The sequence below is a fragment of the Gadus macrocephalus genome, chromosome 6, assembly GCF_031168955.1.
Source record: "Gadus macrocephalus chromosome 6, ASM3116895v1".
In the NCBI taxonomy this organism is placed as follows: domain Eukaryota; kingdom Metazoa; phylum Chordata; class Actinopteri; order Gadiformes; family Gadidae; genus Gadus; species Gadus macrocephalus.
Window position 1 is genome coordinate 12,829,508 of NC_082387.1, and position 18,299 is coordinate 12,847,806.

At 44.2% G+C, this 18,299-nt stretch overlaps 2 protein-coding genes across 2 annotated transcripts in view; both read right to left on the bottom strand.

The window, feature by feature from the left end:
- serinc5 (serine incorporator 5) overlaps window positions 1–10,218 on the bottom strand; it is a 21,029-nt gene extending 10,811 nt beyond the window's left edge. Inside the window, exons 1-2 of the mRNA XM_060054228.1 lie at window positions 9,974–10,218; window positions 1,658–1,825 (exon numbers count right to left, since the gene is read on the bottom strand). Of these exons, the coding sequence (XP_059910211.1) occupies window positions 1,658–1,825; window positions 9,974–10,000 (195 nt within the window). The 5' untranslated portion in view covers window positions 10,001–10,218. The remainder of the gene's footprint in view (window positions 1–1,657; window positions 1,826–9,973) is intronic.
- A 1,376-nt stretch (window positions 10,219–11,594) lies between these two features.
- Window positions 11,595–17,622, bottom strand: cdk7 (cyclin-dependent kinase 7). Its single transcript, XM_060054230.1, has 12 exons — window positions 17,470–17,622; window positions 17,106–17,165; window positions 16,552–16,585; window positions 16,393–16,460; window positions 16,217–16,285; window positions 15,077–15,187; window positions 14,598–14,716; window positions 14,331–14,430; window positions 14,117–14,203; window positions 13,831–13,980; window positions 13,278–13,422; window positions 11,595–12,023 (listed from the first exon to the last, which is right to left on the bottom strand). Exons 1-12 carry the CDS (start codon window positions 17,533–17,535, stop codon window positions 11,995–11,997), a joined length of 1,038 nt encoding a protein of 345 aa, XP_059910213.1. The 5' UTR covers window positions 17,536–17,622; the 3' UTR covers window positions 11,595–11,994.
- Between the last annotated feature and the right edge of the window lie 677 nt (window positions 17,623–18,299).

An 18,299-nucleotide genomic window follows, 5' to 3' on the forward strand; every position in this document is an offset into this window, starting at 1 on the left:
CACCGGGAATACTACATCCAATTACACTTGATGGCTGGTAACCTTGACTACTAGATCTTCTAGTAACCACATAATTACAGCAGAGGCACTTTTTTTCACCCAGTTTACCAAGAAGGTTTACTTTACAGTACTCAGGGCTTATATTCTTTAGAAATGATGGTTGAGGTTGGTTGTAATTAAGTCTTGAGTCGGCTAAGGCAGGAAACCAAAAGATTATTTATTTTCCTCCAACGACATTTATTGCTGCTAATTAACCGCCATTTTGTGTGTGTGTTTCTCCGTTTGTCTATTTGTGTGTTTAATCGTCTCCTTCCTTCCCCTCCACATTTCCCATGGGGTGGAACATGACCCATTGTAAACTGAGAACTCTTTCCCTACCTTACCCCCTTTTCCCCCCCAGTTGGGGGTCACGAGCCTGCTGGAGCATTGTCTACATGCCAACGCTCTAACCTTAAATTCCACTCAGCCCTATCGACAGATTGTTATTTTGGTTCATGGCGAAAACGTAGCTTGTGACAAGTCCAAACAAGTCGTTGTGGAACCTGTAGAACAGGGGTGCCCAACCTTTTTGACCCAAGATCTACTTTTCTTTTTCTTTTTTTTTACTTACTTTTTTTCTTTTGACAGCGCATGCGCTACCGCGCGTATATGTCCCGCGCAAATTTTATTTTATTTAAAAAAATAAATAATAATAATTTCTTCTTCACCCCTCGCGGTCGACTTGGGATCTGTCGGCGGTCTACTGGTAGACCGCGATCGACTGGTTGGGCACCCCTGCTGTAGAAGATCTTCTGTGGCCTCGGGAGGTGTGTGTGTGTGTGTGTGTGTGTGTGTGTGTGTGTGTGTGTGTGTGTGTGTGTGTGTGTGTGTGTGTGTGTGTGTGTGTGTGTGTGTGTGTGTGTGTGTGTGTGTGTGTGTGTGTGTGTGTGTGTTAGAGCCCGACCGATATAGAATATTTAAGGCCGATACCGATACGAATATTTTGTGATTTAAAAAACCGATATGCCGATATATCGGCCGATATATATATATGAAAAAAAAAATCCAGAAACGCGCAACAAAACAAACACATTTCCCTAACATTGGTTATTTGTAGTTATCCTTTAAATCCTTTTCACTCTCAGCTAACACGTAACAGCAAAACTGGACATGGTAGTCATGAATTAAGTCATGCTTATCGACTTTAGAGAATTGATGGGGTTGTTCCTTTAATTGTTATTCAAGCAATGTATGTCTCGTGACAGTTGCCAATTTACCATGAACACACTTGCACACATGAACAACACCGAAGATCTCCGTCGATCTCCGTCATTCACTCTGCCTAACTCTGGCTGAAACAGCGGGTTTGGGCGTTAGAGCGCCCTCTGGTGGACAAACTTTTTATTTTTTTATTTTTTTATATTCATTTATCGGCCATTATAAATGCCGATACCGAATAGTTAGAAAAATGCCTAATATCGGCCGATAATATCGGCCTGCCGATATATCGGTCGGGCTCTAGTGTGTGTGTGTGTGTGTGTGTGTGTGTGTGTGTGTGTGTGTGTGTGTGTGTGTGTGTGTGTGTGTGTGTGTGTGTGTGTGTGTGTATTTGCATACACATGCATGGTTGATGCGTTCAGATCCTATGTTCCCATATACAGTGTGTGTCATCTCTCACCTTGTCGTGCAGCTCCTGCTCCACGGTGGGGGACATCATGATGGCACACACCATGGTGACCATCAGGAAGTACAAGGCGTACATGACGCGCGTGGACGTGGACTGCTTGATCTTGGGGCAGCAGTTGCAGCAGCAGGAGCAAGCCGCCGTACCACAGCAGCAGGCCAGCTGACGTGGACAAACAACAACACGTGGGGAAGGTTAGCTTTCACTTAATCCGGTCGGACGGCCATCTTTCAACAAACAACGTCTTCAAGTGTGCGCCATTGATGACAGAAACGTGATCAGGGTTCAGATATTCATGGTTATTCGGGATCAATTGTGTTTCACATTAAAGTGGTTCCTAGCACTCAGGCACTATACTTCGAGACACAGAATGAAATGAAAAGACACAACATTACATTACAGAGTGATTCTCAACGGGTGGGTCGCACCAAGCTGCGGTTGTTGCAGCCTATTGGCTCCCTGAATGTATTTATAAGCACATGAAAGCGTTGTGGGATAACTGCTATTATTTGTTTAGGTGGTTACCAGAATGAATCTTGACACATCCTGAAGCTAGAGCCGATGAGAACCACTGATATAGAGGACCACATGAAGGGGGAGAAGGATTAAAAAACTGAAAAGAAATAAGGTCTCATAGAAATACAGCAATTCTGAACCAAAGAGATGGCAACAGAAAGATCCAAAATGTCCGCCCGGAGCCCGCGTCTCTTCTCTCATTCAAAGAATATATCAAAAGGAACGGCTTCCCACTCCACGACGGGAACAGTGGAGGCTCTCTGCTCACACACACACACACACACACACACACACACACACACACACACACACACACACACACACACACACACACACACACACACACACACACACACACACACACACACACACACACACACACACACACACACACCTCGGTTATTCCCCCTCTGATGGGCCCTCATATAAAAAGACCAGGCCTCATAAAGACAGGACTTGTGTTCTATTTCAGAAGGCGGAGGCTGGATAATTACACACAGCGTAGTGTCCTTCTGCACGGCCACCCCACCCTGCCTATCCAAAACAACTCCCAGCAAGGAGGGCAGCCTGCACAGCACACTGCTGCTGGGAGGAAGAGGGAGAGAGGTGACTCCCACTGTTGTTGGGAGGGAGGGGAAGAGGGAGAGAGGTGACTCCCAATGCTCTAGAGAGGGAGAGGAAGAGGGAGGACTCCCACTGGTCTAAGGAGGGAGAGGTACAGAAGTGACACCCACGGATGTAGGATGAAGTAGAGGGAGAGAGGTGACTCCCACTGCTCTAGAGAGGGAGAGGAAGGGAGGTGACTCCCACTGCTGTAGAGAGAGAGAGAGGGAGAGGAAGAGAGGCGACTCCCACTGCTGTAGCTAGAGGAGACCCCAAACACAAGGCGATTAGGGTTATGGTTTGAATTCGCAGAGTAGGACATTTTGTCCTCGGAAGGGAAAAGAAGTGCACTGCGTTCTGCGGGTAGCTTTTTCTGCCTATAAGTGATAGGGTCAGATTGTAGAAGTCTGCGTAGACCGATTAAATGGAGATCCACGTCGTCAACACATTTTATCATGGATCTTTCAAATGGATTACATCGGTTTCGTCCCATTTTGTCCACTGTTCCCTCCGTGTAGCTCTGGCTAGTGTGACCGTGCTGGTCTATTTTTTGCACATAGAAACCCCAGGGACAAGAGCCCTAACACTAACCATAACCTTACATTTCAGTTCTTGCGTACGGCAGCAAAATAAAAACAAAGTATGGTGCCACATTCTGTGTAATGGCTGCACGGGTCATGAGCCAAGCCGTTTAATAGGGGCCTCGTGTGATGATTACAGTAAAGCCAGTGTGAGACATGCTCTGATGAATTCTGCTACGCTTCACTTGCCAGTTATCTGCGGTATGTTGCAGACTCGTGGCGGGGGAGATATACACAGGCACATGGTGCACATGAGCTGGCTCTGGCTGAATCTCAAGCCCTTCCACACTCTCTCCCTTATCTCTCAACCTTTCCCTCACACACCACAAGCGTCCAGGAAGATGCTGTTGTGGGGCGGTTCTCCATAGTTAAAAAAGATATGCTACATTGTGAATGTTCCAGTCATTGTCTTTGTAGGCCTACACTTTTATTGTTTTGATGATCTGGGGAAATAGAAATGTCAATGAATTAATGCTTTACAGTGACGATTGGGCACCAGCCAACCGGCCACACTCGAAACAGCTGAGGAACAGCCAGGAATAAGGCTGTTGCCAAATCTAGCATGGAAGGGCATTCTTCACTTTTGAGTATGCTACTTCGTATAGCCTACGTGTTGAACAGCTTAGCCTTAGTTTCATATAACAGGCATCACATGTATAGTTGGCTATGTAGTTCATACGAGAACAGGTTGAACACAAGGCAATTCAAATGCCTGGGGTATTCAATTATCCAAGCTAAGATCGGCAAATTGGGTTCGTTTTAATTATGCATGCTGGCAGATGGGTGAAGGTGAAAATCGACATTAATTAGTGATTCACTTCTATAATACCTCATTCCACTCTACTCCCATTATGAAGACTCAAGTCGCACAAATGTAGCTGAAAATGTTTGGAAGTTGAAAAAAAAAAACACTCTCTCACGCACACACAAACGGAAGCTCATAGCCAACAGACAAAGACATACCAACATAACAAATCATGGGATGCTGTTCCCCAGCTGTATCCAACAGTGCTATGGAAATTGGGGAGCAGCAACCCAAGTGTGTAAAACAACAACTGATTTTAGCTCGTTTTCACGGCAAGCCTGGTGACTCAAAGAGAAACACCACCTAATTTTAGTGCTGCAGATCCGCCATCTTGCCTTAGCGAGGATGTATTCACTCTGAAGCATATTGACGCAACTCCTTAATCCCCCCGTTGATGAGTTTTGTATTTCATGAGGCAAGGAGGTGTGTGTGGGGAGGGCTGTTCCGATCAGGTCTCCCTCCTCCCTGACTGCACACACTTTAACAGGATAAGCCTCTGCCTTTGTCTCTGCGCTTTGCCCACATCCCTCATTGAATGGACCATTAATTAGCCGAAACAGACGGAGAGTAAGCAGGGGGAGAAACGGTACGATTAGAGCTGTAAGGGTGTTTAGATTTCATTAGTGAAGGGGGCCGGTTCCCTCCGTTGGCTACACACAGCAAAGCGGGGGGGAATTGTCGAGTGAGGAATTCCACCGGGCGCGGAGACAAAAAGGGTATCCGTGGCAACCGGAGCGGACCTGACCCTGTGCTCGGCCCCCCCACCAGCATGTCGACAGGTGGTTGACCGAGCTGCATGTTTGGACATCGTCTTTTGATTATTATTTAAATATACATCACACAGAACCCCCCCCTCCCCCCCCCCCCACACCGACCAGCTTAGCGCCATTGAATCCTGAGCTTAAGCAGAGGGGTGTTGTTTGAGCTGTACACATGGAATCGGAGCACTTGCTGTATTTCCTAACATATAGACCTAGAACTCACTCGCAACCCCCCCACCCCCAATCCACTCACTCCACTTTGGCCACCAATCTGCGTCACAGTCTCATGACCCCAACACCATGGGGGACAAAGAGATCCCTCTTCCTCTTCCCCTTCCCCTTCCCCACCCCTCTCTCTCTCTCCCTCACTCTTAAGCACTGTTTCATGTTCTCTCATGGTCACCATAATCGCTCTGTTTCCTTCATTCTATTGTTCAGAACTTCTTCTACTGTTGATTTGCCTTCTCCTTTTCAACCCCCTGCTTTGGGTTGATTAACATTCATATGGGTGTCCTGATTCACTTCCGTTTACCGAGACCTTTGAAAGTCCTTCAGCGTCTCATTTTGAATCTGCGTCTCGTCAATATAAAAGATCGAGCCAGTGCACACATCAATGAGGCCGAGGCCATCGAATCAAACAGCTGGTTTCATAACAGCACCGACACCCGTCGACGGAAAAGGGGATGTAACCACACGTGCGATTAAGTCTGAAAATGGGCCCTGATTTGAAAACCTCTAAATAAAATCACAAGCATCCATCTCATCTGCCTCGTTCCCCACTCGTGCCCTGGAAGTCTTTCCCCAACGGTCGCATCGAGGAGGAGGCTGCGAGTGCGCTCCAGTAACACACAAACAAACAGGCTGGTGTTGGCATCAGCCTGGATCAACACAGCGAGGCACACATCGGAACGCAGAGACAAAGGCAGAGGGCCGCTGTCGGAATTAGGTCACCGGCCGCATCAAGGCCAACAGAGCACACGAGAATCAAGAAGCACTGCCTGTGTGTGTTTAACCATTACGATAAACAACCCTTGAGACCCCAGAGCCTTGAAGGATTTCATATGGACTGACAAACACACTTGTGTTGTGAAGCGATGCGTTACGACAAGCTAGGTGCATTAAGGGCCGTTGCATAAGCTCTATGCTGATAATCGTGGTACTAGACTGTTTTTTTTTTTTTTTGGAGAGTTCATAACAAGCGGGTTATTTTGTATGAACAGACCCGATTTATTTTCTCTGCATTTCTACAGCAAGGCTTAGCCATTGTAATGCTATTGCAAAATACATTGAGCGGTACTAAATTAGGATTCAAAACAAAAATGCCCCCGACTCTGATGTCTTCCACAGGCAGAGTGTATTTGATCGCATTTAACAAAAGAAGGCGCATCGTAAAGACGTTTAGTGCTCCCACAGGCTACGGCAGCGTAAACGAGGATTGAATGTGTTGGGGAGGCAATCCATGTTAAGCTAATGCAACAAAGCACCCAAACACACAGGCAACAGTAAACAGCCGTTTGTTTCCCCTGGTAACGGCTGGGAAAAAAAAAATGCATGTTTACTCTAACCGGTAGACTTGGGAGTGACTCAATCTTATCAGTTGGGGAAAAAGCAGAGGCACATAAACAAACACAAACTCACAGTTCATGCAATTGAGAAACTTTGAAGCGAAATTAGACAGACATCCCACTGACATGGTGAGAACAATTTCTTAAGAACGTGTTGCTGTTAAGTTCTTCTGACACGGTGACCACCAAATTGTTGCACTGAGTAAGAGCGGCTCTGCAATGACCGCATAAGAACGGAGCAGTGCCGACATTGAAGAATCAAACCTCAGATGCATCCTCTTTTAACAGATTACAAATATGCTTTGAGGTTGAGCAGAGAGGCAGAGGCAAGCAGAAGGAAAGAAAAGAGGACACTTATGCCGCTTTTCCACCGCACATGTAGCTCGACTCGACACGACTCGACACGACTCGACTCGACACGACACGGTAGCAGCACGGGTGCTTTTCCACCGCAAATAGTACCTCCTGGACGTGGGCGGGGTCGGCTGCGCGAAAGGGCCGTGACGTATTTTTGTACGCGATGCAAACAAGACCTACGCAACCCACACATGGACAGAACCCACATAACAACAATGGAGGACATCGATAACATTACTATTATTAGCTGGCATGTTGAAGAAGTTGAAGAAGTGGATATATATGTTGGCTGCGGCGCTGCTGTGGCTGTTACCAGCATGGTTGCCATGTCGCTCTCGTGACTTCGTCACACTCTCTGGCCAATAAGTGGCCGGCCGTCTGCCGACGTCACCTTTTAGCATCGGCTCAGCCGCTTGGAACCTAGAGCGAGGCGGTACTAGAAAAAGCAGCCACTTCAGGTACCAGGTACCATGTTTTCGCGGTGGAAACGCAAAAAATGCGAGCTGAGTCGAGTCGAGCTGGTACCATGCAGTGGAAAAGCGGCATTATAGAAGGAAAGGAAGCACAAGGAAAGAATGCACAAGAAAAGCAACGAATACACAGGCAAATGCACACACACACAGACAAACATTTCTGTTTAGGAGGTGGATCCAAGTGTAGTTTGGCCTTTTAAGTTACACCTACTCCATGCTCTTGCTCCTGTGATTGATACCGACAGCTCCTCTATTGTTCGCATAGCTAGGCAGCTGTATACACACAGCAAAAATGTATCGGTCCTCTGTTTTCTATAGACACACACAGATCACTGGTCTCTCTGCTGGCAAATATATCTTTAAGGGGAAGCAGAGAGGAGCATTGTGTTTACTTCAGTGTCTGGCCAACTGCACAGGACCGGAAGCTAGCAAAAAGAACTAGGTGAGGGGCTGTTACCCTATTCTAAACGTGAGCAATGTAAGGCTTGAGTATACAAAAATAAAAAGATTTTCACATGCATTGAAGCAATACCAGCGCTGGCAAGCTGATTCGGAAGCAGACATTTCAGATTATTACATCAGCCCTCTGTATCTCTATAGCATTGAGAAACCATGATTTGAGAGAATAAATCTTTGTTTTGACCAGAATAACAGTCTGAGAAATCTTCCAAGGTTGATTTTGGACGGCCCCTACTAGTCGTAAGTGCTCTACCGCTTATTAAATCCATCCAAAGCCCGGTGAGAAGATGCAGCACGATGAGGCAGGCCGGACATTTAGACAAAAGAGCGAAGAATTGTCTTTCACTACAACAGAACAGGGAAACCACAAATGTGTATTGAGGCCAGAGTAAGTAAGTGTGTAAGTAAGTAAATAAGTAGTATCAAGGAAAGCCTGAATGCCAGGAGAGGAAGACTGTATGGACAAATGCCTTTGTCTCCGTTTTGCATGTCTGGCACAAAATGTATCACTTTCGACCACAAGATATCCATGTGCCGTTAGCTGGGATTTGCAAGGCCTGGCGTATATATATATATATTCACTTAGGCTATCATTTTACAAGTCAGGGGTATTTAGCGGCTCTCGGACACCTGTTTCGGGGCTACCACACACACACACACACACACACACACACACACACACACACACACACACACACACACACACACACACACACACACACACACACACACACACACACACACACACACACACACACACACACACACACACACACACACACACCATCTGGGAAAGACAGCTGTCTGGAATGTTGCTGTCTGCAGGTGACCACTGGGTCATACCACTTTGACACGGACCCAATAACTAATTTATTACATGTTAGGACATGTAATAAATCGCAGCACACCATTGTGGATGTTGACGGAAACTGCCAAGTGGTACATGATTTGGTCGGGCCCTGGTCTGTTCTGTTGGCCAGTTGTGTATGTTAAATCAACAAGCAGAAGGGACATGAGGTTGTGACCGCAGAAGGTGTCACTTGAACCCAAGAGCTCATAACTCATCCGTGCAGTTTAACTCCTCTGACCACTCAAAAGCTCCCGGCTGCTTCTCAAATAGCCTCTGGAGAACAATCATTCACTCTTTCCATGCAGTGCCTGGACAGTCTGCTGTCATGGATGTGATCCAGGCATAAAAAGCCACTTCATCTCAACCCTTCACTCAATGCTGAAGTCAGCAGAGGGCCAAAGCCTGCTCCATGACTACACTCTGTCCCCAACAAGGTCTACAGCACCCCTGATCCCATTGAGTAATGAACAGTGAACTGCTCCCACGCTATGGCTGCCTCTTTCCGCACAGACCCACTCCAAAAAACACCCCCACCCTATAGGCCACTTCCGAGCCAAATTGGACATGAGCAAACCACCCACCACATAGACAGAAATACTGAAGGATGTAGGAATATGGACGCCCTGCCTGGGAAAAAGGGGAACACGTGTATAAATGTGGATGTCCACTGTAAGGGTGGTCCTTTACTAATTCATACTGTGATAAGGTCTTGACTAGTGGTCTCAATAAATGGTAGGTGGAAAGAAAGAAAACACTAAACTTTTGAAAAGGAAGTCACCCCCCACCAATGACTCATAGGCCTACACAACGTTTACCGTGTGATGGGAGGACTCGTTTGTCACCATTTGTTTAATAAAAGCTGACATATGGATCATCTAGCGAGCAGAAAAACAACACGTATAACGTTAGCACTTAAGGAACTGAACTGCAATCCCCCCTGTTCATCGGTTCGTTGTTTCCAATATGACCCGATTTAATAACATCAAACAATGTTGTCAACAATGGAGACCTCGACGCTGGCTCTGGCTGCAGTTACCGCGACATAATATCGCCTTATCGCGCATTTTAGTTAAATCAATGAATCTCGTCAGGTCTCATCACTTTTCCATCACCTTCACCATGTATGATGTCATTTTTGAAAACCCACCAAATCAGATACAACTCAAACTAGCGTGACTTTAGGTCAGCGTACCTTCCCGTGCTGTGCTTGTCAAATACCTGCTGACCATTCATTTCCAGAGAGTTTAGAAAGGATAAAAAAAAGGCTGGCACACAAGTAGCCAAAGCTAGCCTCGAACAAAGGAATATTATCATCACAAACTGCACGAAGTCATCCTCACCTGCGAGACGCAACACGGGTCACACATTTCGCCGTGTGTGGGGGAGAGAGCGCCCCTTTTTCCTCAACGAAATAGAATTGTTACTTCTTTTTTTTTTGTCCCTTCCGAAAGCGAGTTCTCGCTGTGTGCTCCCTCCTGAAACGTCCTCCAGACACGAAGCGCCTATCGGTCAACTGCTCGTCGGTCTTTCCTGTCGAGTAGCGCTGCTGTCTGCCTCAGCCACTGGCTGTCTTCTCCTACTGCTGCTGCTCCCATTCCCTCCACCCACCACCACCAGCCTACTTTCACACACGACGGTGACGGTGATGACGATGATGGCGATTTTCGCTTCAGACAGCTGTGTGTGGAGCCAAATCCAGCGGTTTGCGTTTCAAAAAAGTCGAATTGGATTTTTTTCGTGCTGATTTCTTATTTCACTGTTACAATTTATTTGAATTTCATTTTTAGGTGTATCCAAACATAACCTGGGATACAGCTTGAAATTGACGTTTATGTTCAAATAAAAAAAATTCTACAAACTGCTAGAACCAGGCTGTGGTATCTTCTAATTTATGTTCTGAAATTGAACAAAACTATCAACTTTATTGAATCAGATTACAAAAGCCTGATTCTTAATTACAATTAACTAAGTCTTAATTGAAATGTATTCATGTATACATTTCGTTCAACAATTGGACAAGGAGCATTCCATGATTGCTGATGTAACAGCCGCGGTACCTTTAATATAGGCCTACGTATGTATCCCTCCGCTTTAAATGCGTTTCTTATAACTGTAAATTAGCCAACAATAACAATCGTAAACTGTAAACTCATAGTCATCAGACTGTTAATTTCCTGGTCTCACAATGAATGGAAACAAACATAAATGTGTTAAAGTAGCTAGCTGTGCAGAAAAATGTTTGTTTCTCTTGCCAAAACGATGTGTTGGCGGAGCAAAATAAACGATTAAATAAGTCAACTATTTAATTGTTGCTTCTTACTGTTTACTGCCAACTTATCACTAAATCACTCAGAATTCATTAGCACTACTCTTGATACTGTACGAGGCCGCCGGTTTTATTTGCTTATATGCATCTGGCATCAGTGAAAGAACCAAATCGGGTGATATAATGTACAGCGTTATCCTAAGCGATAGTGACATTACATCTAGGGTTTTGTTCCGTTGATCTTTATCTGACAGCCAGACAGCAGCCAGAAAGTTGACCATGGCATTAGCTCTCGGACACGGCCATGTGTGTTTTATCAAAGCTACTGTAAGTGCAGGACGGGGAAAAAAGGCAATGGGACACATTGTTACAGTCAAGGGGTCACAGTAAATTTTCACCCTGTCTGCCTGGAGGGTGTCTTGTGCCACTCACACAGCTAATAGAAATACAAAATAATAAGGCTGAAACTGACACCAGTACCCCTCTTACACATTAACAATGAATAGGTGGGGACATTGAGAATCTAAACAGAGGCAGCACTCTGTGAAAGTTATAGGTATTATTGGGATTATTTTAGCTGGAACCGTAGACGCATTTCAAGGAGGAACAGGCTTCTCATCAAGAGCAGGACTATTTTGAATTCCCACGGATTGAAATCAATATATTGTAATAAAAAAACTGACGTAATCACCATCTGCAATTCCTCACCATTTATTGCTGAATCACATAGAAAATCATAAGTACAAAAATACATCAACTTGAAATAAAACAAAGTGCTTTTTCGCCACTTTTTTCTTCAGTCATAAATAGTGGACAACCAGTTCTCCTCCCAAGTCATGTTCATCGTTACAATGAGTAGTGAGTGAACTAACGGTGGTTCCTTGACCCAATAGAGAGCCTTCTGCAAGGACTCTGCAGCCCAATGGATGCTGGGGTTCCCCTCAGTCAAGTCACATGACCTGATCTTAGTCACATGACCCATGTTCACTGCTCCTCTCAATGTAGCCTACGGCACTCGAGCCACGCATGGAGCTGATGCCCCCTGCTCCCGCCGGTGGGGTGGATGGTGACCGCCCCCTCCTCCGATAGACCCACTCAGAAAACCAGTTTCTTCTTCATCATACCTGAAAAATCAATAAGAAAAAAAACAAAGCACAGGAATGGCTTTAATAAGGCATTTAAGGGAACGCGTCTGTTACAAAGCTTTAACTCATCCGTGTCAACAGAGGTACCTTGTGGGAGTCACATTATCAAGCAGACCTACAGACTGAGACAGAAGTAGCCAGTTTACCGCCAACATCTCCATTCCCCAGTGATCATTTGGTTCTCTTCCTCTAATGTAGCCCTAAGCTTAGGCTGCGCTCGACCCAAATAGTTTCCTAACCACGGAAGAAGAAATCACTTTGAACCTCCCAGCATTGCCAAGGTCCTGCTCCAGTAAAGTATACCCTACAGAACTGTATGCTTTCCCTCTGTATTTTAAACTGCAGTTAAATGTAACGCCAACACCCTTTGAATTACTGGTTTGATTTAAACAGGTAGTCCATAATTACCCAAGCAAGTGTAAATATAAAAATGTTAGTGTGCAAGACCGTGAACATATAATGGCTAGCAGCAGGCTTGTCTCTGCACTGGGAGTCAAATGAGATGTTATGTAGACGTTCACTTGAAGATATGTAAAATTTTCCCCAAAGCCTCCCCAAATGTCTTGCTTTCTTTGTTTAAACAGATCCTATATAGCTCTCTTAAGATCAATTGGTGGTTCCTGCATGATACCTTTCCTCTGGACTAAAATGGCTATAGATTAAACAAGATTTATTACTTCCACATTTCAGAGTGATTTTTATTCACGACATGGGTTACACCATTGTCATGTTTGCTCACCACATGAAACAGTTACCAAAGGCAAAATTAACCCAGCTGACTCCACCCAAACATGACTTATTGGCCACTCCTCTACGAAGGTGTTCTTTGATTTAAGAGTTTCGATCAAACATAGTCTCAGCTGTGCTGCAAACAAAGAAGTCATAGTGAGAAACTGCAGGCACAGAAACTTGCTTTATAATGTACAGCACAGGTTAAGGAAGGGGAACTGGCTACAGCAGAAAACCAAAAAGAGGAAGTTCTCCTAAGAGGACTGTCTATGTGGTCCCTCAACAACATCCAAGAAAGTGTTCTTCTGTTGACAGACAAAAGTGCTCTGAATTGAATTGCGGTGCTGTAATGGAATTTCAGTATCTCTCACCATAAGTTACTCTGCCATACACACACATGGACAGTGTACCCTTCAAGACAGTGATTGTGTGGTTTGCATTACATTTAGCAGATGCTTTTATCCTGTGTGGGTATGTGTGTGAGTGTGTGTGTGGGTCTCTCACTCGTCTCCAGACCATCTATTTTCCTCTTGAAGCCTATGTTGGGGTTATCTCTCTCCTTGAGTGCCTCGGCTGAGCAGTTGGGTTTGGGGAGCTGTGGTCCAGGAGTAGGACCGGGGCGGTTACTGAAGTAGCTCATCTTCAGCGCCTGCAGACACGTTAGAGTAGGGTGGCAGTGGGGGGAAAAGCAGAAGGTCAATTGAGCGTGGCCGCAACATTCCAGAAAATGTCTCTTATTTTTCCACCCGCTTGCCTGACTCTCTTCACTGTCCTTTTTTATTTATTTTTTTAATGGCAGGAAATGGGCATGCATAAAAAAATTAAATATCAAATGCATGTTGTAAACTGTGTCTCTATATTGAGTGTTCTATTGTTATTATTTTTCAATGCTGATACTCATGTTCTACCTTCAACCACTTAATTAAAGGAATCACTAAAACAAACAAACACTTTCCAATCGCATCTCCCCCTACAGACATTGTTTTAAATGTGATCACCAACACTGCTACGATGCTAAGCCTTATGCAAATCAGGGTGCATATGTGCCGGGGCCTACCTGCGTGGCGGTGGTCCGTGTGGAGGGGTTGAAGGTGAACAGCCCCAGCAGCAGCTCCAGCAGGTCGTCCCCGGCCGCACTGAAGATGTGCTCCAGAGGGGTTCCCGGGAACAGCTTGAACGCCACGTAGTCTGGCAGGCTTTTTACCCCCTAGAGAGAGACACAGACACACACCTTTTAGTACAACTTTTTTTTTTCAGGAGGGTGCATTTATAAAAAGAGACCTGGGTTGATAAGTTATATATTAAATGAAAACCAAAGAATATTTCTAGAAGGCATTACGGACCGGCCAGGTCTCCTCTGTGGGGGTCCCTAGGGCCTCGAAGATCTTGGTCAGCTGGTCGAGGTCAGAATCCCCGGCTAGAAAAGGGAGCTACAGAGAATACAAGACATAGACCGAGATCAGTGTGAGTGTGAGTGTGTGTGTATAACAACAACAACATCCATCCCACCACCACAAGGCGATTCAAGTGATTCAAATAAAAAGCTTAAGCCTGTACCCGGAGAAGCAGCTCTGCCAAGATGCATCCCATGGCCCACATATCCACACCCACACCGTACATCTTGGCCCCAAACAAGAGCTCAGGGGCCCGGTACCACCTGAGAACAAAGACAGGGAATCAGAGCAATGGATTACTGTTCATGTTCTGTCAGCAATCTGTTCCATTAAGGGCACAACAAAAACAGGGAGTGCATGAGAATCATCCATGGGGTTATCGACGCATGTAAAAGGGAGAACCCAGCTGTGATAAGTTGCACACACATACCTGGTGACCACTTGATGTGTGTAGGCTCTGTTGGGGCTGCCAAATGCTTTAGCCAACCCAAAATCAGCCAGCTTTAGCACCCCACTCCCATCCAACAGGAGGTTATTAGGCTTTAGATCCTGAACACAACAAATAGGGGAGAGCAAAGTAGATGGTTGTTAACTGTGTGGATGGGTCAGCAGTAGAGCTGTTCTCATTCTTAATTCACCACATTCTTCCCATAGTCTGTCGTTGGTTAGCCAATTTGCTGTTTGTGTCTTGTCAAGGATCTACACTTTGCTTTCGCTGACCAAATGTTTTCGTCATCTTTTTAAGATCCTCTTTTAAGACACTGGAATCATTTTAATAACAAGGGTTGGCAGGCTAAACGCTTAGGTTTCCATGTATCGCCCCCTTCAGGATGATATGGGTAAGGATCGCGGGTGTGAGCGGGAAAGAGAAAAAACAAGCGCGAGAGAGAGAGAAAGGTCTCATCTTACCCTATGCAAGACCCAGTGGTGATGCATGTATTCCAACCCTTGCAGCGTCATCTGGATGTATGCTTTGATGTGAGCTGGTGTCAGCACCAGACTAGTGTCTTTTATGATCACCTGCAGAGTAGAAAGACAGATTAGACCCATCCCATTGACTGTTAACTCACCATATTTCTTTCTGACACACTGCTATTCCAGAAAGCAAAATGGGAAAATAAAGGGAAATTTGGAAACAGGCCACAGACAAGTGGCCAACTTGGACCTTAGACCTTAGACCTTGCTTATAGGTCCAAAGTTGAGAAAACCTGAACCAGAGGTTTTCTCACAGCTCGAATACCTCGCCTCTGACATCCAGCCAGACTAGAATGTCCATCCAACATCTGCAGATGATAAGCCTGTGGGCCAAAGTGCACTGCCTCAAAATAGACTTGAAGCCCAAGTAAACGAGATCAGCATCACATTTCACTCCTCTTTCGGGTTTTGCTAATCTAATGCCTGTGAGTTAGAAAGGCCCATCATCGTTTCCTGAGCCCGGAGATATTGATTTTTGTATTTAAGTGCAGTTATCTTGTTTTGCTTCCAACTAACAAGGGCGTAATGCGTTTGTGCTGGCAGCCAGTCTGGAAACATGGATACTTAAGAGTATCAAACCATTCAACGACCGCCGAGAGCACTTACATTTTCATCCCACACATTTCTATACAGGACTTACTAATCCAATTTAGCACTCATACCTTCAAAACCTTTTCCATTCTTTAAATTCCTGATTACCTCATTTCTGCCTACCATTTTAGCTGCTTCTGAAATCACCACCATGGCTGCCTTAGCTTTATGACGTTTATAGTTACAAGAAGCCCAAGGTTAAATCCTTCCCTACTGGATGTAATAAAGCCATATCACTCAAGAAATAGTATGAATACTGCCATCCAGTGGCCTTCTAGTATAATACAATACAAAGGACTTCCTACGACAATTCAATCAAACGGCCATTATGCTGATGGTTTAACCCTAAGTGAATATGAGCAACAAAAATATTAATAGCAGAATATAAAAACTGCATTGACTCTATATTTAGGATCAATGAATACATATGTATGGGAGAGGAATGGGTCCCTGGATGAACCAGGACACTACATAGCATCTTACCTCCAGGTCAGTCTCCATGAAGTCAAACACCAAACTGATGTTGGATTTGTGTCCGAAGGCATCCAGCAGCTAAGAACAGTTTATGAAATACATCATAATGAGGTTCAAAGGAGCAGCCGTTCCTCCTCAGATAATTAAGGTTGACAAGGTCCAGTACTATTGCAAAAAAGTCCTACCCCGATTATGTTTGGATGATGTAACTCCTGCAGCAGCTTGATTTCTCTAAGTGCTGTCCTGTTGATACCTGAACGATACATTTAATGAATAAGAATGTTATTGCACAAGCACTTCATTATTGCCACATTAATAAAGACTAGACCTAGAGCATAACTTACCATCTTTAGCTTCAGTTCTATGGCCAACCTTGATCTGCCAAATCACAATAAACAATACGGGTGTTGTGTTAGATTAATGTGTAAATCTGTATAACCTTTGCCACAGGCAACTAAGGGGACACTCACAACCTCTTAGCCACAATTCCCTCCATTGAGTTCCCTATTCACGAGAATATAAGTTGTGTCCAATGTTATTTTATGGCGATAAAATTGTAACTCTATGGACTGCTTGGTTCATCATCTTTGTATCAGAAGGCTTGTAGGGCATGTATGAGCAACTTTCGGTCATTTGTTTTCCATTTTTCAAAGTGATTGACGCTTCACTGACCCATTCACCCATTGCTCAAACATGACAAACGTTGGTTTTTCTGAAACTAAAGGATACAAAGATGAGCCCAAGCTGTCAGTCGCAGTACTGGCGAGTTATTCACCATTAAATACAAACAAATAAGACAAATTAGCAGGGAGGGATTTACTAACTAAAGAGGTCGCTTGCGGATAGTGTTATCAAAATAAATTAGAATTATTTTTTTAAGTTTGTCAAACATTAATACCTTTTTAATGGCGACTATCGTGTCATTGGTCTTGTCCCTGGCTTTGTATACTGTGGCAAACTGGATAAAGAAAACACATGCATAGCATAGAGGCATTAAAATTGACAGAATACTTACTACTATCCACAACAAAGAGAGAGACAGAGAAAGCTTTTACTACTTAATACAGATAGATCTGAGATTCTTTGTTGACATAAACAACCAGAGGACAATGGCAGCTCTGCACTGGAAGTCTTGACCAAGCCGGTCAGCACCTGTACACGTTTTTCCATGCATGGTCATCATAGTATAACGATAACTTTTATATAAAGTTATTTACTATGAACAATAAAGAAATATCATTAGAATGGAATGTACTCTGTACCTGGCCCTCTCCGAGAAAGTCTAATTTCTCGTATCGTTTGGCTCTTGTTTTCACATCGAGCGCCATGGTTAACTGTCAATGCAACAAAAACTTCCTCCTTTGTTAAAGGTCTGGGATATCTTATCCGGGTTAAAGGGTATTTGGCTTTTGACAAACACTGCCACCTGGTGTTTTAAATGTAGTTTTGATAAATGGTCGTTGTAGCATACGATAACTGCTTATGTATTTAATTGCAGTGGAATTAATATATCTGTAACGCATAATAACATATTTGTAATTATTTTATTTTAAATGATAATCAAATAACCAACCCAAATGTCTTAACTAACCCGAATCTAAGATCTGATAAGATAGTAAAAAACTTAAATAGTAACATAATATGCTATCATACATATTTGAATATAATATCTTCCCCCTAGCTCACTCTTTTCGCACTATGTGTGAAGTTTGGAAAATATGCATTTGATAAATTAACTTGGCATTCTTTTAGGAACACTATTATCTTGAAAAATAATGGTTCAATTTCAATAATGCATACAGTTATCTTATATCTAATTCCAGATGTAAATGATGATGATTTTGTCCAACCAATTACTATAAATTATTTACAATTACCCTAAGCCAAGAGGGAAAAAGTGAAATATTGAGTAAACATTTCACATTTCAGAAAACAACACTCGTCAAGTTACCAACTGTTTTCCTTCACAAGTTTGACAGTGGTCCCCTGAGATTCTCTTTCTGTCAGCAAGCAAGATTTTGTGATCCACGCACCACTGAGCACATCCCTGCATCCCCATCTCCATACAGAGCAGAATACCCTCACATCCCAC

Coding starts and splice junctions, on each gene's coding strand:
- cdk7 (XM_060054230.1), bottom strand. CDS start 17,535: ATGGCGCTCGATGTGAAAACAAGAGCCAAACGATACGAGAAATTAGAC. Junction 17,166..17,469: donor ACTTTCTCGGAGAGGGCCAG/GTACAGAGTACA, acceptor TTCTTTATCCAG/TTTGCCACAGTATACAAAGC. Junction 15,188..16,216: donor TCATGGAGACTGACCTGGAG/GTAAGATGCTAT, acceptor TCTACTCTGCAG/GTGATCATAAAAGACACTAG.